Below are 21,608 nucleotides of genomic sequence, written 5' to 3'. Positions count from 1 at the left end.
GAAACATTTTTGACTTTTCTCTGAGGGTTCAGGCAGGTAGCATTTATTGTTGTTTTTGAGGCATTTCAGTTGTGTCCAACTCTCCATGACCCCATTTAGGGTTTTCTTGGCAGAGATCCTAGTATGATTTGCCATTTCCTTCTCTACTCATTTTATAAATGAAAAAGTGAGGCACACTGGATTAAGTGACTTGCCCAGGATCACAGTGCCTGAGGCTGGGTTTGAGCTCAGCTCCTCCTGACTCCAAGCCTGGCACTGTATTCATTTCACCACCTAGCTGCCCATAGCCATAAAATGCCCATGCATTTTAGAGGAGTTTAAATCTAAGCTACAGCTAGCTGGGTTTAGTGTCTTTTTAGCTTTTCCCTTTCATTTGTGTGTTCATTTGTCCTGCCATCTTGAAGATTCTGGATCACACAAGTAATCAAGAGAATTCAGGAGGGAGAGAGACAGTGAGATGGAAAAGAGCCAGAGATGGAGACAGAGAGAGAGGAAGAAGGGAGGGAGGGAGGGAAGGAAGGAAGGAGAGAAATGATCTTAAAAAAGGTGAAATTGGATTAATCAGTAAAGGTTTCTTGGTATAGGTAAATTCTGATCCTACACAAAAGACACAATAGCCATGGGATTAACAGAAAGGAAGGGAGTTCACCTCAAGTGGTTTGAATACCATGAGCCAATATACACAGGCTTATGGATTTAGAGCTAGGAAGGACCTTAGGCATCATCTCATTCTACAGATAAGAAAACTGAACCCCATGAAGTTTAAGTAATCTGTCCAAGGTCATACAGCTGGCAAATCCAGTTTTTGAACCCAGGTTCTCTGACTCCAATCTCATTGCTTTTACCTCTGTACTATCAGGCTATGAGTCTCAGAATTGGGGATAGAATAATATTCTTCCTTCTGCTTATTAGATTCAATTGAACTGGACTAAATTATGCACAGTCCTTGTCTAGACATATCACAAATAGAAACCAGTTCTTCATGTATATGAACACGCAAGACTGTTGATGAACCCCACAGGTATAAAAATCCTATCCTTTCTTGGGCCAATATAATCCTTCACCTCTAGTTACACCGAGTAACTAGTATCAACTTAAGTGTTAACCCTTGCTAATCCAATATGCACCACTGAAAGTTGGCTTAGCTCTTACAAACCACTCTGTTAATAGAAGCATGGTATCTGGATACTGTCACTGGACTTTATGACCATGGAATGAATAATTCAAGCACCAGGTTATTATGTTATGTGCACTAAGTCATTTGCCATCTCTAGAGTCAGTTTCCACATTTGTAAAGCAGAGGGGCTGAACCTCATAACCACTAAGGTCCTTTCTAACTATAAAACTCCATATTTCTTTGTGAGTGATAAGTGCAGATTTAATAAAATCTCAGACAACTTTCTTTATTCCAAGAAAGCAGAAAAGAAATTTAAAAACTAAAGCTGATTGCTTCTTCGGTTCCATAACAAACCCTTCCTGCCTGCTATTTTAAGGATTTTCAAAAGTTCACACATTTTGCTCATTGTTGAGCTTTGCAAATTCCACTGATATTGCTGAATATATTCTCTAAAATCTTTCTGCTTATTAGTGACTTTAGAGAACCAGTAATCTTTCTTTTTTTTTCCAGTCCAGAGCTCACTATTTTGTATTTTGTGGTTAATTTCACTCTTGTTATACTTTTAGGTTCGGGTGATGCTCGATTTATGTAACAGCACCAAAGGAATCTGCTTAACAGGTATGCTCGCAGATTTAGTAACTGTTCTGTCTTATACGTCGAAAATGCATACTAGGAGAATTCCCAGCCGCAGAATTATTACTGGGAAAAAGAAGAATCATTCTGAAAATGACATTTTGGTTTACTTTCAGAGATATTATGTAATTGGGGGGGGGGGGAATCCTAATATGGGTAGTCACTATAACATGTCACAGTATGTTCAGTATTGATACCAAGATGCATACTTCAAGGAGATTTAGTTACTTACAGTAAAAGATCATTAATTCTGGCAATAATTTAGAAACTTGCAGTAATTTGAACAGAGCCATGGATTTTGTCTTGGTGCAAAGCAAAATAACCTTACTAACAACCGGATAGCATAAATGAGCTGTCAAAAGCAAGGGTAACCAACTCAGAAGGAAGAATGCCTTTCAAGCTTATTAATGTGAACATCATTTCTGTATGCACAATGTACAAAGCAATCAAGGTTAACACTACTTAGGTTGGATCTAACCAAGAAGTCAACGAGAAAAAAAACCCAAAAACCTGCTGTGTGGCCAGGTCTATACTAGGACCAAGGTGTCCCCTAAGATAAGTGGAACAAGTCAAATTCCAGCCTAGTTCCCCATCATTTGTGCACTAATCAGGTTCAAATGAACATGAAGAAAAGTGCTGAATAGGAAAAGGGGTCACAAAGGGGCAGCACAACCTTAGGAGAAGGGAGATTGGAAGGGGATTTAATAGCCATGGGAGTTATTGTTGATGACATCACATTCTTCTATCCCTTGGACCTCTTCTCTGTTCCTTTCCCTGATCTCTCTGCTCTTTCCATATAGGATGCTTCCTTTTTGACTTCATCCCACTCCCATAGCTTCAGTATTACTTCTATAAAGATGAATGCCAATAGTCAAGAGAGTGCTGAAATTGGCATCCGGGAGACCTGGGTTTGAATCCTGCTTTGGATTTTGACTACCTGTGGACCCTGGGCAAGTCCCTTAGCCTTTTCAGGATTCAGAAAACATGACAAACTACTCCAGTATCTCTGCCAAGAAACCCCCCCAAAAAAGGGTCGTCAAGAGTCAGACATGATTGAAAAAAGGTTAAACAACCACAAATACTCCATCTAAACTCAAACTGTTGCTTTTCTGCTTCTAGGGCCTTTGCTAAGTCAGCTCCCACTAGATGGGATGACTGCCCCTTCCCCTCCCCCTCTTCTCACCTCTCCCCGCCCCCTCCCAAATGAGTCAGATCCTACCTGACATGCTCCCTTCTTGTCTGTGTGGATCTCTCCAGGCAGAGGTAACCCTTTCTCTGAACTCCCAAGACACCTTTTGCTTCTCACAGAGCATTAGTCACGTTCTATTTTGTACCATAGTTACTCTGTACGTGAGCCTATTTTTCCTCTTCCTCCTCCTCCCCAAACCCCCAACTGGACTGTAAGTTTCCTAACGACAGGGACTCTGTGTTAGTATTTTTATCCCCTTCTGGAGTCTAGAACAGGAGTTCTTAACCTCACATCCATGAACCAACTCCACTCCCCCCAGGAGTCCTTGGATAAATTTTAGGGGGTCTGAGAACTTGAATAGGAAAAAATACATCTTTATTTTCACTAATCTTGTACAATTTTTTAAAAATTACAAATTTTTAAAAATATGCTGTTCCAAAAAGGGGTCTGTGGACTTTATCAGACTCCTGCAGGAGCTCACCACACGCAAATGTTATGAATACCTAGAATACTATAAAGATGTTATGGTTAGTGACTGAAGTAATGTGTGTATATTTGTGTGCCTTAGGGGTTTTTTGGGGGGGCGGAATTTTTCACCAGCAGGTGATAGCTACCCCTTTCTCTGCCCACCAGGCTGCCACCTTGACCCAATGTAGCTAGAGTGGTGCACCAGATAGATCCCTGAACCCCGAATCAGGACAACCCAAGCTGAAATTCTGTCTGAGATACTTAGTGGTTGTGTGACCGGGCCCTGAATTTCCTCATCTGTAAAATTAAGAGACTGGACTCTGATGACTTCTGAGGTTGTTTCCAGTTGTATTATCTGTTATCCTATAGTCCTATAAATTGGGGATGGATAGGGAAATAAGGATTGGAAGATCAAAGCCTTGAACTGACTGTACCTCAGGGGTACAAAACAAGGAGAAGATACCATCCTTGTGTTTACACTGGAGTTGAGATCATCCTTATGTATTCATCATGGCAGCAATACCACTTGGTGGGCTTAAGTGTAACTTCTGTATTGCTTACATGATAAATCTGCATTATCCTAAAAATATTCAGGGTTTGGCAGGCTGGTTAATGGGTAAAAAGTCATTCCATTCATCAACAAGTTTTTACTTTTTTATCTTTTGAGGCAATCAGAGTTAACTTGTGTGGGATTTGCCCAGGGTCACACTGCTAAGTAGTGTCTGAGGTCACATTCAAACTCAGGTCTTCTGACTCCAAGGCCAGTGCTCTACCCACTGCACCACCTAGCTGCCCCAACAAGCCCTTCTTAAGGGCCTAGAATCATACATTTAGAGTTTTAAAAGATTGGCCTTAAAAGTCAACCAGGCTAACCTTCTCTTTTTATAGTTGAGAGAAGTGAGGTTCAGAGAGTTGACTTGATTTAACCATATCACACAGCTAGAAGCAGTAGAACCAGAACTTTTACCCAGTTCCTCTGTCTTCCAATCCAACGCTTATCAAGGGATATAATTGGCTTTAAGAATACATAACAGACAGCCCTAGAGTTCAGGAAGTTTGCATTCTACTTTGGCAAGGTAGTTGGTTCACTGAGCAGGCTCAGAAGCGAATGTGTTTCCCATTCATTTTATTCTGTCCAACTCATTGTTGGCACATAGTAGGCATTTAATAAATGGCTATTGAGTATTGATTGATTGATCTTGGAGGCTGTTCGATAAATATTAATTGATCTAAATGGATGAAATTTCAAGCAGCACAATAAAGAGCTTTGGGGGAAAAATATCTTTTTTATTTTTTTACCCTAAGATTCTGTGACTTGAATATCTTCCATCTCTGCCTTGGCATGTGACCATGATGGGTACTAAAGAAATGAGTGGATAAGTGAAATTACAAGCAGAAAATCGCTGCTGAAAGGAAAGCCAATTCTTTCGCCCTTTTCCCAATTTATTTTATGATGATAAAATGGCTTCTGAGCTAAGCAGTGAATGCCGTGTGATGAGGCTATTGAGAACACTTAGAGCTGAATTGTGATTGTGCAAGGGGGTGGGGAAGAGGAATCATATCTTTGCTGGAAATTGGTTGAGATTGTTAATACTTGGCACCTCAAAATGCTGTGCAAAAAGCCAGCTCTTTCTACCTTCCCCTCTGACTTGAAAATAGGCCTGATTGATTTTACTTGTAATGAAGTACAAATCTGAAAGGTGAGTGGGTGCCAGATGTCTCAGAACTGACCCGGGCTCTAGGATTTCAGGATGGGAGTCTTTGACAGCTTGGCATGTTGTGGACATGGAGTGGACTCATAGTAGTTGTGGGTTATGGCCCTGAGCAGCTCCAGCTGTGGCACATGAGCACATGGAAACCATAAATGTGGCGGGACGGGGAAGGACCCACTTCTCTAAGAAGGTTTATTATTAGAGCTAGACTGAGCCCAACCTCCTCATTTTATAGACTAAGAAACTGAGGACTAGATAAGGTAAGTCTTGCCCAGAGAGGTTAAGGATTTGCCTAAGGTCACATTGGGAATCAGTAGCAGAGCAGAGATTTGAACTCAGATTCTCTGAACCCAAACCTAACACTCAGTCATTAGGTTGCTGAGGCTAAAGAAGACAGCAAGGAGATGGCTGAATTTGGGAACAAAGGTTAAGGAGGGGGAATAAATCCAGACTTTGAACCAGGAATTCCCTTTAGCAGGGCAGGTCCTTGTGGCTTGACATGGGTCCCATTAGCTGTGATTCAGATGCTGCTCCTTTCCCTTCCCTTGGGTCTCTGTCAGTGGTTGCTATGGAGATAAGAAATGATACTGAAGTCAGTGTGGCATCTAGTTATCTATGGCACAGGCTCAAGTTACATGTATGCATTAAGTGTCTAGAAATGTGAGGAGTGAGAGCTGCGGTGCTCTACCCTGGGCCAACAACATCTGGACTAATCCATTCAGTTCTCAGAGTCATTTTAGTAAGGACTTCAGCAAACTGGAGAGCTTCCAGATAGAGGGTGACCTAGAGGAGACCTGAAATTATGTGGTAGAAGGATCAGTTGAAAGAACTGGGACTACTCAGCCTAAGAAAGAGAAGACAAGAGGGGGCTCAGGATAGCTGGCTTTTGGAAGGCTGTCAAGCAGACAACTAAGCTCTTCTGCTAAGGGCTAGAGGGCAGAAGGGGAAGAGTTGAAGTTGGGGGGAAAGAAACTTGCAAAAACTTCCCAGGAATCAGGAATAGCAAATCCTAAAGAGGTACCATATAGACGAGAGGATCATAGCTTCATCCATTTAGAGGTAGAAAAGGCTTCAGAAGTCATCTAGTCCAGTTTTCTTGTTTTATCTGTAAAGAAGCTAAGGCTCACTGCAGTAAAATGACTGGCCCAAAGTCACAGAGCTATGACATGATAGTGGGGCTCACATTAAGTAAGGACGGGATGACCCTTTATGGGAGATTCCATAGACGGTCCCTTTGACTTTGAGATTCTGTGTTTTTTCTGAAGAGCTGTAAATAGCTCGAGTTAACAGACGCAGAGGAAACAGCAGAGAGAGAGCTGAGCTTTCTAATTAAGAAAACCTAAGTTCAGATGCTGGCTTGGAGGCTCTAGGTTTGGGACCCAGCATGTCACAATCTCTGTGTGCTTTAGGGAACGTGCTGGGACTTACCTACTGACCTAGAGGAGTCTTATTATCCCTATAGCTCCCCCTCCTGGATCAATAGGGCCTATAACTCATCTGTAATTTGGTAGACATAATTTCTATATTAATAGACAGGCATAAATCCTATAGATATAAATCTATATAAATTCTCTAATTTATAACAACTATCTGTGTTCACAGTTGGAGCTATTAGCCAGCTAACCAGCTCTTCTTTGGTCTGTTTCTAGGATGAACTTTTCAAAATCTTGTGCATACCCAAGACCTAATATCCAGAGATTTATTTTCCCGACCCTTTCTGATAGTGCTCTAATGCAGATTTTCCTGGGTCTCCAGAAATGTATTGTATGAGCTGACTCAGAACATAGTAGAGGATGGACTTGTTAAGACAGGCTCATGGTTTCACCTGACCTTTATGTGGATATGGCACAAAATGGACTTAATTTTCAGATGCTTCAGCTAGGGAAGAGACCCTGTATGCTCAGACCTTTCTCTCCTCCATCACTCTGTACAATTCTCATCTATATGTTGGTAACAGGAAAAAATGAAAGTCGAAATGTAATAAAATGACTTGAGATGGATTGTCATTCACAGGGCTGCCATAAGAATCAAATGAGATAAGGACATCAGGAATAGGGAGGAGATCTGTGATTTAACTGGCATAAGAAATTCCTAGATAAGGAAACTCCCTCAATATATGCTGGGCAATACCTCCTTTACAAATAATAGCCTGAAGAACTGCCTAGAGGTTAAGTGACTTTTGCAAGGTCATTCAACCAGTATATGCCATTGGCAGGATTTGGACCCAAATTTGGAAAGAGGGTTGCCTTCCTCTCCACTCTACCACCCCACAGAGTTTATACCAGACTTCTAGCTGGGGATTGGGGGTGGGGGAAAGGGGGGAGAGAGAAGAAAAACAGCTTAATGATAGAGATAATAAGTGGTATTTACTTTTATTTGGCACTTTAAAAAAAAGTTTTCAAGGCCCTTTATAGACATCGCCTCATTTGAGCCTCACACTAACCCCAAGAAGCAGGTATATGTATATATATTCCCCATTTTACAGATGAAGAAACTAAGACTCAGAAAGGGTTAGTGACTTACCCAAGGTCATATAAGAAAATGTCGGAGGCAGGATTAGAACCCAGATCTTCATGACTCTGAGATCTGTATTCTAGCCACTATGCAATGGTAGGTGCCAAACATCATGGCACTTGAAGGGTGAGTGGGATGCCTGGGTGGAGATGTATGTCTATGAGGTTAGAATATCTTGACCAGTTTAACTGCATCCATCAGCCAATTCATTAAAACAACTGATTTCTTGGATGTCCCCCCTCCCCCACTGGCTATTTGCCTGGAATGACTGAATTAACCATTTCTCTTAGTATTGGAAAAGTTTAACCTCAGAATCTATGTGAGGTTTGAGTTGGCCTGTGACAGTGAGTGGTGAAGTGAATATGACACTTGTGTGAAAGTGGAAGCTTCCCCTTTTGCTGCTGATGACTCCATGCAAGTGCACAGAGAGCATTTGCTGTCCTGTCTCTTACCAGCTGTAATAACGCAGGGAGGAACCCTGAATGAATCCTTTTATGAGTAGGCAAATCAGGCATATTAACTTCTTCAGCATGGAGCTTTGGGGAATGAAGTGTGTGTGTGTGTGTGTGTGTGTGTGTGTGTGTGTGTGTGTGTGTGTGTGTGTGAACTCTCATCTTATCCTAGCTGCCTTGCTCTAGAATGCCCAGTATGACATCTGACATGACCCTGGGCAAGTTACTTAACCTCTCAGTGCACTGGGAAATTCTCTAAGACTATAAATTGCAGAGAAAGTGCCAACCTTGTATTAAGAGAAGGAATTTCCTCATCTAAAAGTGCCCTATTTTATCCCTCTCATAGCTGGGGAATGAAACAGGAGTTTCTTAAATGACCATTTTATGAATAAAATAAGTGAACACAGACATGGATAAATTTATGGAAAGAACTTTCCAGCACTCAGGGTTATTTTTATTATACATACTCTTTGAAAAAAACAGGAGTATTTATTTCTGTTTCTCATGTTTCAATCTCATTAACTTGCCTGAACACCCAAGAATAATGATTTAAAGTGAGGCATACCTATTTGTGACAGCAAGCATTTGTTTGCTGGAATATTTGTAAATGACTCATCTGAATCCCTGAAATCCCCCGCCAATTATGCACTAAGGAAGGTATTTGATCTGAGAGTGACCCTAACTTTTCTCATGCAACTTAAAAGAATTTTTAAAAATGGAATCCCTCGAGAACTGGGTTATGCTACCATTAGCTTGATCACCTTTGTAAAGAAAAGCTCTTCTGATAGGGTACTAAATAATTTAAGCAGAATAATTATTGATTACTTAGGTCCATAAACCCTTGTGTAATGGAATTAGCCATGAGAATAGAATAGAAAACATTCTTTGTTGGATGAAACTTGAGCAAAGACAGATTTCTATTGTCAAGGGGATCATAGTTGAATTGTTCATAGGGTTCTTTTAACACATTTATTTAATGAGCTCTTTACAAAAGCTATGGTTTCAATTTGTTCATTGTAGATAGCTAAATATTTAGTAATAAATCTTAAAAGGGGATAGGGTGGGGGGGGTTGTAAGTGGGAGGAGTGAGATACTCCACTGTTAATTGATTTTTCATATTAATTTTACTTTTACCACCAATTTTCCTTCTAATATACTTTTTTTTCTGTTTTAGGGCCGCCTGGACTACCAGGTAAGATACCGTTGAACTTCCAGTAACATGGGAAGCATGACTGGACATTCCTCCATCAGGTTTAAACAAAGCAGGAGTATGGAGGGAGGAGATGGGAAAGGAGCTGAAATAATTCCACAGCCTATTCCCCTTCCCCAGACTGTAAGGCTGACAATTCTGAGCATCCGATTTCCTGTCTACTGCCAGGGAAGGAAAGGAGAAGGACAAAGGTGCTAACTCCTATCGTTAAATTGTCTTTGGCAGCCTGGCTTCAGCCCATCAGCCTTGCAGTTTTTCTTACTAGGGGTTTTACCTTGGTTTTTATATAATACACACAAAAAGATTGCATTTGTTCAAGCCCAATTTAAAGCTAGTGCTAAATTGTCTCCAAATATTCACTAATTTTGTGTTTTGGTTTAGGACCCCCGGGGATGAATGGGTCACCAGGATACAACGGATCAGATGGATTGCCTGGCATTCAAGGACCAAAGGGAGAAAAAGGAGCAAATGGAAAAAAAGGAAGAATAGGTATTTTGGCAAAATTTATAAATAGAATTTATAAGTAATTTCCTTATCCCATGTCTTTGTGACCGTATTTGGATAAAAATGAAAACTGGTGGTTGAGAAACTAGGGAACTTTTGATTCAGTGATATCCTGCAAGCCTTTGTGATCTATTCTGCAGGCTCTTCCCCTCTCCCAGCAACCCCTAGCCGAACCTTAACAAACTCTCATTTAAGACTTGGGGAAAGTGATCTCTCCAGCTAGTTTCTGAGCCCCCAAAGCTGGCTTGCTTCCTGGGGTAATGGTCAACAGAGGACAAGAACGCAATGAGGAGAACACTGTGAATCAGATCAGCCCTGAAGCCCCCCAGTTTTTTCCTAGTTCAGTGCCACCTCTCTGCTCTCTTCTCTATTTCCACTCTCCTTCCTTCCCCACCCTAGATCCTTGTGTTTTGACTCAAGTTTTGTTCATTTCAATTCAGCTTGCATTTATTAAGCATCTATTAGGTACAGGATACACTCAGGTCTAGTAATACAAAGACAAAAATGAAACAGTTCCTGCTTTCAAGGAACTGATGTTCTACTGGGTGATGCAGTGTGCACACAGACAAGTACATGGAAAAGACATAGAAAGTATTCAGAGTCATTTCAGGAGGGAAAGAGCTCCAACAACTGGGAAGATCAGGAAAGGTCTTGTGTAGGAGGTGGAGCTCCTGAGCTGTGCTTTGAAGGAAGAGAGAGAATCTACAAGGTGGGGATAAGGACAGAGTGCATTCCAGACATAAGCGACCCCCTGGGCAAGGCCATGGCAGTGGGAACTATTTGGGAAAAAGCTAGAGGTCCATTTCAACCAGAACCCAAAGCCTGAAAGAGAATACTACTGACACTCAAGATGACTCTAAAGGTAGGTAGGAGTCATATTATAGAAGTCACTGATTTTCAAGAGGGTTTTGTCCTTTATACAACAGGCAGCAGGGAGCTATTGAAAGGGAGGAGCGACATACTCAGTTCTGTGTTTTAAGAATAAAAATTTGGCAGCCATGGGTAACATCAAATGGAGAAAGGGGAGGCCAAAAGCTGGAAATCTAAGTCAGAGGTTTTTGCAGCAGTACATGTGAGAGTGAGAAAGATTTGAATTAGAATTAAGGTTGTGTGAGTAAAGAAGAAGTGTATATACACTTATATATGTATATAAATATATGTTGCATAATCAATACATATGCAGCAGACATGTAATTGTATAGTCAGTTTACATACATATATGTGTATTTATATTCTAGTCTGTGTCTATACATATGAATATATGATATACATACATATCTGTTCTGGTTATTGCTGTTCAGTCATTTCAGTCGTGTCTGACACTTCACAAACTTCTTTGGGGTTTTCTTGGCAGAGGTACTGGAGTGGTTTACCATTTCCTTCTCCAGTTCATTTTACCGATGAGGAAACCGAGGCATACAGGGTTGAATAACTTACCCAAGATCACACAGCTAGTGTCTGTTCTAGCTGCAGTTATAATTACAGCCAGCGTATATCCTGGTTCTAGCCGCTATGCCTCACTTCATGTGCGTTTTTCTATGTTTCTGCATATAATTTGCACTTATTGTGCTTACAGCAGCATAACCCCTTTTTTAATGAGATCTGTGATTTAATCCATATAGAGAGATCCTGGTAAGGAATATCCTCTCTGCCACTGCAGACCAGCACCTTCTCTGTATCTTATGTAGAGGCTTCCCTGGACGCTGCAAGTAGATTGACATGCCAGGTCACATGACCCATCTGGGACAGAGTCAGCGGTTAGACCCAGTCTTCCTAAATCCAAGGCCAGCTCCCTATCCACTATGCCATGCTGCATCTGCACCAATGTACCATAATTGATTCCTCTGTTTTTTAATGACTGGACATAGAGGTTGTTTCTAGTTTGCTGAATTCTCTAGATTCTCCAGCTGACTTCTGGATTAAGTATCAGAGAACCTGGGTTCAAATCCCTGGCTCTGCCTCTTACTACCTGCCTGACCTTGGTCAGTTAGTTGCTTCATCTCTCTGGGTCTCAGTTTCTTTATCTGTACTCCTAAGATTACTCCTAAGGTCCCTTTCAGCTCTAAATCTAAGATCCTAAAACAAGATTAAAGTATGTTTTAAGGAAGATTAGTGAGAGGTTAGTTAGAAAGTTAATCTCATAGTCAGAACAGCTTGAGTTCAAGTCCTGTCCTGACATTTATTAGCTTGGTAATGCTGGGGTAGGTCATGTAACTTCTCTATGACCTGGGCAATTTTAAAGATGACAAATCACAAAGTAGTTGCCTATCTGTGTCACTGAAGGAAGACACTTCAATACTGGGAGTTTCCTTGTGTGGATTCACAAGCTTGAAACCCCTCTCCCACCCCATTTGTCCTGCCAGCAAAAAAGGAAAAGAAGGAAGGAAGGAAGGAAAGAAGGAAGGAAGGAAGGAAAGAAGGAAGGAAGGAAGGAAGGAAGGAAGGAAGGAAGGAAGGAAGGAAGGAAGGAAGGAAAAGAAAAAAGAAAAAGTAAGTTGTTGGATATCAGATATGTTGGAAAGAGGTAACATAAGAATAAAATTGCCAAGGTCAGCAATGCTACAGACATGAGATGGCACTGAAAATGGAACCCAAGAGACATTTCAAATGAGGAAATTACTGACTTTAGTGACTACATGGATGTAAATAGAGGATAAAGGAGAAGAAAGAGACAAAGATGACCGTAACACTTCTAGAACAGAAAATAAGGAAAATGTGAGATCCCTGTGAAAAATGGAGAACTGGTTCATAGAGTAAGATAATGAGGCATTCAGTTTGGAACATGTCAAATTCGAGAATATGGACTGGTATAGACAAGTGGGAGTGTCCTATAAACAGCTGGAAGTATGGGTCTGGAGTACAGGTCAGGGACAGAGACAGGGACTGGTGAGTCGCTTTCATCAGAAGTGATAATTAAAGCCATGGGAGAGGATGTGTGCACTGAGGAAGTTACCAGTCGAGAAACTGCAGGGGGTTGAGGACAGTCTTGGGAGGGAACTATAGTTAGGAAGCAGAGGAAAGAAGAGTCAGCAAAGGAGAAAAGGGGTGGGGGGAGATTTTTGGGAAAGCAGAGTTGGATATGAGTAATGCCAGATATCACAGACAGCCAAAGGGTAGAGACTAAGAGAAGATTACCGACTTGGTCAACAAGGGTTGCATCAGTGACTGTTCAAAGGATGATCTTAGAAGAGCCACAGAAGACACGTTGCAAGGAATTCCCAAGGGAGTCAGATTGTTAGGAAATGGGGTCCATACAAGTGGACTATGCATTAGAGAAGTTTGGCAGCAAAAAGAAAATGATCCCGAAAATGAAGTAAGGCCAGTGAAAGGGCTGTTTGGTTGGGGTGGGGGGAGGGTGCTTTTTGTTTTATTTTTTTAAGATAAAGGAGACACACAACTTTGAGTTTTGAACCAGATCTTGAAAGATGCATGAGACAGGAAAGTGGCACGTGTCTGTTCCATCCTGCTCATGATAAGTTCTTTCTTTAATAAAAAAAAAAAATGTGTGTGATTTATGAGATATACGTCATTGTTAGAGTCAGTTAACCTTTGCCAGGCTGCAGAGTCAGAGCTAGGATGTGACCAGACACTGACACCGAGGGAGACATTGTTCCCCTCTGTTATCCCAATGTACACAATCTTCTGTTGCTTTTATCTGCATAAGCAGTGGAGGTAAAAGGCAGGTCCAGGAGTGGATGAGACTGCAGATAGCCAGTGGAGGCTAGGGGAGAAGGAGAAAGGAACGAACCACTGCCTTTCTAAACACTAACATACCTGTGGTTGAATTACCTTGTCCACAGCCTGCCTGCTTCCCTCCTTTCCTACTGAATCTGCCCCATTTCTCCTCTCTCTCTCTCTCTCTCTCTCTCTCTCTCTCTCTCTCTCTCTCTCTCTCTCTCTCTCTCTCTCTCCTCTCTCCCTCTCCCTCTCCCTCTCCCCTCTCTTTTTGTCTCTGTCTTTCTCTCCATATCTCTCTGTCTCTCCATTCTTCTCCCTCTTCTGCTCAACCTCTTCCCCCTCTCCCTTCTCCCTCTCTGCTTTCCTCCTCTCCCTCATTCTTTTTTCCCCTCTGCCTCTCTTCTCCTTTCTCTCTGTCTCTGTCTATCTGTCTGTCTATCTCTCTCTCACACACACACTCCACACACACACACACACACACACACACACACACACACACACACACACACAGATTGTAGTATTAGGCTTCTAACATCACTCAGTTCAAGAGACCACAAACTTACAGAGCAGTACAGGATTTTCTAGACAATTTCATTAGGTCTTGCATGGAATAAAAATATTAAACAAACACATTTTAATTTTCCCCCCAAATAACTTAAAAGTGCAACGTCTCTGTCTAACTACAAGGTTTTGAACACAAACTAATGTCTATCTTAATTCGAATCTGATGAGCAAACATTAGCATACTAGCTACCCTTTTTTTAAAAAATAAAAAGGAAATCACAGATCACAGGTGGGTAGTAGATATGTCTCGCTCAGAAAATGAGCTCTGAGAATGAGAGAAAAACAACCTCATGCAAAAAAAAAATAACACCCTGTGGCAGAATGATTGGATCTCATTACCAGCTGGCAGGCTCTACTGCTTAGCAGGAGCCCTCTGTGAAAATGTGGTGCACAGAAATAAGGCAGAGTTCCCAGGTCAGTTCAGTCCAAGAAATGACAACCACAAATTATTCAGGATTAACTAACACTTATGTTTATTATAATAATTATCAAAGAATATCATCACAGAATAATGATGATGGTGCCTTTATAGACCATTTGGCTTTTTCCAAGAAACCACTAGACATGTAAATCAGATTTGCTTCCTAGATGGATGAAATGTCATTGCGCAGCATTCAGTCAATTTGAGCAACTTGTCTCCTCTACGCCTAGCCCTGTGCTAGTGCTGAGATGAGGAGGACAAAAGAAGTAGAAGATGTGTCCTTGCCCTTGAAAACACTGCAACAAAGACTAGTTAGGAAATCTGGCCAAAAATGAAATAACAGAACTTGTGGCGGGGTCGGGGGGAGGTGAATACTCTTCCTAGAGTTCTAGATTGACATCAACCCTTTGGTTTCCTGGTGATAAGAAAGGAATAGGAAAACCATTGAGCATTCAAGGAATTATGGAATTAGGAATTCTTTCCTATAGAAACTTTCCATCTCAGGGAAGAGAGAGAAACTGTAGAGAACAAGGAAATGTTTGGAGCTGGATAGAAAGATGACAGAACTTTAAAGAACCATAGAATATTGAAGCTAGAAGGGACTTTAGAAATCATCTGGTCCAGTGGTATCCAACTAGACTACATGTAAGGATTTCTATGGGCCACAAATTGATTTACTTTTAAAATGTAATGTTATCTATGTTTTATTGTATTTTATTATTCATGTTATGCTACTTAATAGTCTATTAAAAATGATTTTATTTTAAACAAATTATTTATTTTAATCATAGCTAATATAATTATATTGCCACATTTCCTATCAAAATTATTTAAATTCTTTTTCTGTTATTGAAATAATAATTTTTTTATTTATTGAATAACATATTTATATTTCTTTGTCATCCACTTATTAATTACTTTTTAATCTGGTACAAGGGCATGCAGCCCAATATTTGACATCTCTTCATCTAATCCAAATCCCCTCATTTTCCACATGAGGAAATGAAGGCCCAGAGAGGTGAAGTCACTTGTCTAGGGTCACCCAGCAAATTAGTGAAAAAGCTTTTATAATCATATGTCCCAACATCAAACCTATCTCAAAGTTGAAAAATTATTCTTTAATTAAAGTGACCAAATCTTATCAATTACCAGCTTCAGGGAGGGAAGTTTTTAGAAACTTTAGAAATGTCCACAGAAATGTTAACCCAGGCTGAGTCCCTGTCCTTGTCCTACTACAAACAAAATCCCAGAGAACCAAACTGTTCAAAAAGAAGAGGAAAAAGCATTTGTGACCAAACTTTCAGACTCCTGAGGACATGAAACTTCTGTCAGAGTCCCACTTCCAGCTGGAAAATGTGGTCTTCCTCTCTGACATACCATATTTTCCTGTGAAATGAAGATAATTTCCCAATCTCAAGAAATTATGCACATCATAATTTAGGATCAGCATAGGACAATGTAAAGAACAGTCACTTGGAGTCCCCAGAACGGGGGTTAAATCCCATCTCTGGCACAGATGTTGGCCAAATCACTTCATATTGTCTCTGTTTCCTTACAGATGAGGGGGTTGGACCCCAATTCAGAAACTATATAAACAAAAGTTTAAAAAATTTTTTATACAGTTAAAATCAGATTTAAGTAATTAGGGAACTATTCATTGTTCATGAGTAGGTCGGGTCTATATAATAAAAATGACAATTTTACCTAATCACAGTTTTACCTAAACTAATTTATATATTCAATCCTGTCAAAATTAAATTTTAAAAATTTTACTGAATTAGAAAAATAATAAGAAAACTCACTTGGAAGAATAAAAGTCAAGAATATCAAAGGAAATAATGAAAAAAATGAAAAGGAAAGAGATTTCACAGAACCAGATCTTAAACTAGATTAGAAGGCAGTAATTATCAAAACTATCCAATGTCCTTTCCAGCTCTAAATACATGATCCTATGCATTAGGAAATATTCCTTTAATAATCACAGTTCTGCCTGGGAGGTATGGTTAACTGAGTAGCCCATAGACTACAAGAGCAAAAGTCCATAGTTCTCTGACTGATTCTCCAAGTCAGAGACCCTTCTTTCATAATGTTAGCTGGCTTGAGTCTCAATTGTTTCTGATAAAGTGGCCCAGACCTTTCTGTCTTCAGCTTATGTTGAACCTTGCCCCAATTTGTCTGGTCTAACTTCAACAGCTGACTTGTGTCTGCTGCTTTACCCCAGCTCTATCCCCCATTGACTTCAGCAGTCATCTTCTTTTATTTTAATAAATTTATTTATATCCAGTTTTCAACATTCACTTTCACAAAATTTAGAATTTCAAATTTTCTCCTCATCTCTCCCCTACATCCACCCCAGGACAGTGTGTATTCTGATTGCTCTTTCCTCTGATCTTCCCTCCCTTCTATCACCACCCTCCCTCTTATCCCCTTCCCTTCTATTTTTCTGTAGGTTAAGATACATTTCTATACCCTATTGCCTATATATCTTATTTCCTAGTTGCATGTAAAAACAACCTCTAACATTCATTTAAACATAAAACTTTGAGTTCCATATTCTTTCCCTTCCTCCCTCCCCACACACTCTCATTGAGAAGGCTAGAAATTCAATATAGGTTATGCACGTGTGGTCATGCAAAAGACCTCTATAACAGTCATGTTGTGAAAGACTAACTATATTTCCTTCTATCCTGTCCTGCCCTTATTCAGTTCTCTACTTTGACCTGTCCTTCTGCAAAAGTGTTTGCTTCTGATTACCCCCTCCCCAATCTGCCACCCCTCCACTGTCCCCCCTCTCCTACCCCCACCCCCAACCTCCAGTAGGGTAAGATAAATCAACAGTCATCTGCTCCACATCACCACCATGGCCTATATGGAGGGCCCTGAATATCCTCAGGATTGGCAGCTCAGTTTTCCAACCTAATTCTCAATATTAGGTACATCTTTATCATTATCTATACCCTCTTTTTAGAGGTATTAATTTCTGGAGCGATTTCTGCAGTGATAGGTACCTCTAATCTCTAGGACCTGAAATTTCTTCAACTCATCTCAGGGTTGTGTCCAGAAATGGGAGCCTAGTGATGGGGTGATGCCCTTTAAGAGTCCTCTACTATTTCCTCTGGAAATGGAGGGGGGCCTCCTTGATCAAACTTCATTGTTTCTAATGTTTCTAATTGTTTCTAAGAGGGAATTCCCTCTTCTCTATAACTTGATTCCTCTAATCATATAATTGTGGATTTAAAGCTACCAGTCTTAAAGATTATCTATTTCAATCTACTCATTTTACAGTTGAGGAAACAGAAACAAACAGAAGTTAAGTGACTGGTACAAGGACATGCATCTAGTAAATGTCTGAGGCTGGATTTGAATTCAGATCTTCCTGACTTCAGGCCACTGCCCACTGTACCATCTATCTGTTAAATGGTTAAGATGGAATTTGAACCCAAATTCTCTGCCTCCAAATCTAGTAAATTTTCCATTATAACTTACCATCTGATCTGACCTCAGTCATCTTGCCTGTGTAACTGGAGGCACTAGAATGCTCAAACAATCCCATGATGTGAGACATGATCTTAACACATTGATTTATATGGAACAAGAGGTTAAATTGACCTAATAAAATCATCAAACTGTATTGTCACCAACAGGATGCAGTAAAGTAGAAAGCTGTGTTACAGATATTAGGGGCAATGTCCCGTTCTTAACTAGGTACCTGTCCAAGAACTTTTTTCTTTTTTAATTTGCAACTAACAAAAGGGGAAGGATATGCCAAAGTTCAGAGAGGGGAGAGGTGGAGGAGGTTGAAGTCACATCCCTTGGTGCTAATACAGTTCAGGGGATTTCCCAGAAGAAATAAAACTGTTGAAGTCAGAACTCTATCTCTCTGGCCAAGGAAAGTTGAGAGGGTACTAAATCCTGAAGGCTGTTGAAAGTTCAAGAATGCTTTTAGAAAATTTTAAAGCATGTAAGTCTGGCTGAGGAAAGCCAGATTTTGGAGAATCTTGAAAACTAGACCTACGTAATGAATGCAGTAGATAACAGGAAGTCTTTGTAGGGTTTTTATTTATAGGATTACAAGTTTAGAGCAAGAATGGCCCTTAGAGAATTTTTGACCAACCCTGTGATTTCACAAATAAATAAACTGAAGCCCAAAGAGTGAAGTCACAGACTCTCCAAGTGAAAGGAGACTTCAGAGGTCATTTAACCTGGCTTCAGCCAGGACAATGAAATAATAAACCTCTCTGGGACTCAGTTTCCTCAATTGTAAGATAAGGGAATTGAACTCAATTACTTCTAAAGTTCCTTTTAGCTCTTCCTAATGTTTTAATTATTTAGCATTTCTCTGGGTACCTTGACTCCCTCTAAAATTTTAGAGCATCATCCGCTCGTCTAACCCCTGCTTATTTGAGATTGATCTACAAGGGTGCTCTGAACAAGAACAGTAACTGATATTTATTTAATGTTTTAAATTACATATATCATTTAATCATTTGATTGACAATTTATCCATATTCCAATGCTAGGCTGAGTCTTGGGACAGCTAGTTGGCTCAATGGATAGAGTCAGGAAGACTCAGCATCATGAGTTCAAATCCAACCTCAGACACTCACTAACTCAGTGACCCTAGGTGAGTCACTTAACCTTGGTTGCCTCAGTTTCCTCATCTGTAAAATGAGCTAGAGAAGGAAATGAGAAACCACTCCAGTATCTTTGCCAAGAAAACCCCAAATGGGGTCTGGAAAAGTCAGACACAACTGAAAAACGACAGAACAAGGTTCAGTCTTAACCCATCAAGAAACCTCTTGCTCTAAATTTTGTGTTCTGTATCTATAAGAACAGATTAAAGAATGAACTAAAAGGAGGACACACGGGGAACAGAAAGCTCAGTTTGGAAGCAGATTTAGTAATTCATGCATTATTAAATGAGGGAAAGCAGCCAGAAATAAAGAGTGTAAGTACCAAGAATCTACAATCAGATTCACACAAGACCTGACAGCTATCACTTTAAAGGAGAGGAGAACTTCACCTCAGACAATTTCAGAAAAATTAAGTATTTCCCCACTTCCAGAGGAAGGAAATGGAATTGTCCTAAAGCCCAGAGAATTATAGGACTATCCCAAGTAAGCTAAAAAATAAAATAACAACATAGGTAGAAATATCCTCCATGAATGCAGATCACAGACAACTCATGAGTAAGGCACTGAGATATTAAATGAACTGCCCAGGGTCACACAACCAGCATGTGTCAGAGGCAAGACTGGAAGCGAGGCCTTCCTAACTCTAAAATCACCTCTCTCTCCACGGACTTTCTCCCCAAACACTCATGCTAATAGAACTACAAAGAGTGGGCAGAAAAGAAAAAAAGCCAAAGCTCTAGCACTTGCACCAGACAAACAAATCTTGCTGCTTTCTTTTCCCTCAAAAACATGGTCACTACAGTAGCCACAAGTCATAGGGCCAAACAATGCAGGGCATTCATTGGTGACCATTATATCAAACTTGCAGACTTCACTTTCTCTAAGTAGCGTGGAGGCAAAATGACTGAGCCACAGTAGGAAATTTTACTGGGAAATGAAGACTGGACTTTGTTGTACTTCGGACATTCCATTCTTCTAGCTCTGTGACAAATAAAATTTTCCCAAGAAATGAGAGTGGACATTTTGCTTGAGGAAAGATTTTTCTTGCATTCCATCATCCACACAAAAATAGGAATAAACAAAATCATTGCCATGCTTTGAGGGTTGTGCTTTTTATGTTACCACTCTCTAAGCAGCAATTTCTTCATCCACATAATAAGGATAGTAATAGCTAGCATTTACCCTGTAGTATTGTGAGAATCATATACATATACATATATGTAAGGACTTTACAAATCTGAAATCAATACATAAATGATGGTTTTGATGGTTTTTATATAATTATTATACAGTATGTAGCTGTACAAAACATTATATATATGTATATAATCATGTAATAATAACACTTGTCTCCTTCTCCCACCTTAGACTTTTTCCAGAAAAAGATTAAGAGGCCAGAGGTAGGCGAAATCAGATGAAAGAATGAACTGGAAGGAGGAGACACAGTGAACAGAAAGCTCTGTTCGGAAGCAGATTTAGTAATTCAGGCGTTATTACATGAGGTGGCAAAGATGGCAAAATCCTTTCACTCTTATGAAACCTTTAAAATGCGAGTCCCCAGTATGGTATGTACACACACGCACACACACACACATTTTAAAAAGCTGTATTGTTTTTTATTTTAATATAATAGTCATTTGGAGTATACCTCCAACTCAGTCTCTTTGACCACTTGTAACAAAGCAAAAAAGATTCAGTAAAACCACCTGAGACAGTGACCCCATCTGACAGTGCAGCCCACATTCCACACCCATAGTCCCCCACCTCTCCATCAAAAGGAGACACTTTTTACTCACTCTCCTCAAGGTTGCTCAGTATGCTCAGGGTTGTTGTCTGGGATTTTTAAAAATCTTCTCAGGGTTTTTTCCATCTTTACTCTGTATCTGTTAATCTAAGTCTTCCTGCCTGTAATGATATATACTGAAACATATCGATAAAAAATAGTCTTTAATCCTAGACATCTTGGCTTCTTAGCTATTCAAAAAATTTTGGATTAAGAAAATAATTAACTTTTAATAGCTGAATTCAAGCATGATGCTTTGTAGTTACATATTCAAACTTTTTAAGAAGCAAAAGGCAAAAGATGAAAGCACATAGTCAGAAATCAGGCACTGAGGAGGAAAAGGTCTTTGTGAGGCCAGTGAATATCTTGCACATAATATAATGAAGTAACCACCAGCGAATTTTCCCCAGCTCTGTCATATCTAGGTCTTATAAAATCTTCCTCCTTACACATATGGCCATAAGGGCCTTTGCCAAACAAGTGAGCCCCTGGGTAGGTGGAACTTGGTGATTTCGAAGGTCCCTCCCAGCTCGAACATTTCATGAGTCCATTCTCAATTGTCCAGCTATACTGTATATGGGGCAGCTAGGTGGAACGGTGGACAGAAGTTAGACCTAGAGTCAGGAAGACCTAAATTCAAATCTAGCTTCAGCACTTACTAGTTGTGTGACCCTGGGCAAGGCATTTAACCTCTCTCAGCCTCAGTTGCCTCCTCTGTAAAAATCAAAC

At 40.2% G+C, this 21,608-nt stretch overlaps 1 protein-coding gene across 1 annotated transcript in view; it reads left to right on the top strand.

The window, feature by feature from the left end:
• GLDN (gliomedin) overlaps nt 1–21,608 on the top strand; it is an 83,346-nt gene that overhangs the window by 29,942 nt on the left and 31,796 nt on the right. The window contains exons 2-4 of the mRNA XM_072623262.1: nt 1,684–1,735; nt 9,260–9,277; nt 9,677–9,784. Coding sequence (XP_072479363.1) covers nt 1,684–1,735; nt 9,260–9,277; nt 9,677–9,784 — 178 coding nt within the window. The remainder of the gene's footprint in view (nt 1–1,683; nt 1,736–9,259; nt 9,278–9,676; nt 9,785–21,608) is intronic.

This window comes from Notamacropus eugenii, chromosome 7, assembly GCF_028372415.1.
Source record: "Notamacropus eugenii isolate mMacEug1 chromosome 7, mMacEug1.pri_v2, whole genome shotgun sequence".
NCBI classification, from domain to species: Eukaryota; Metazoa; Chordata; class Mammalia; order Diprotodontia; family Macropodidae; genus Notamacropus; species Notamacropus eugenii.
This window is presented reverse-complemented; position numbering and strand designations above follow the sequence as displayed.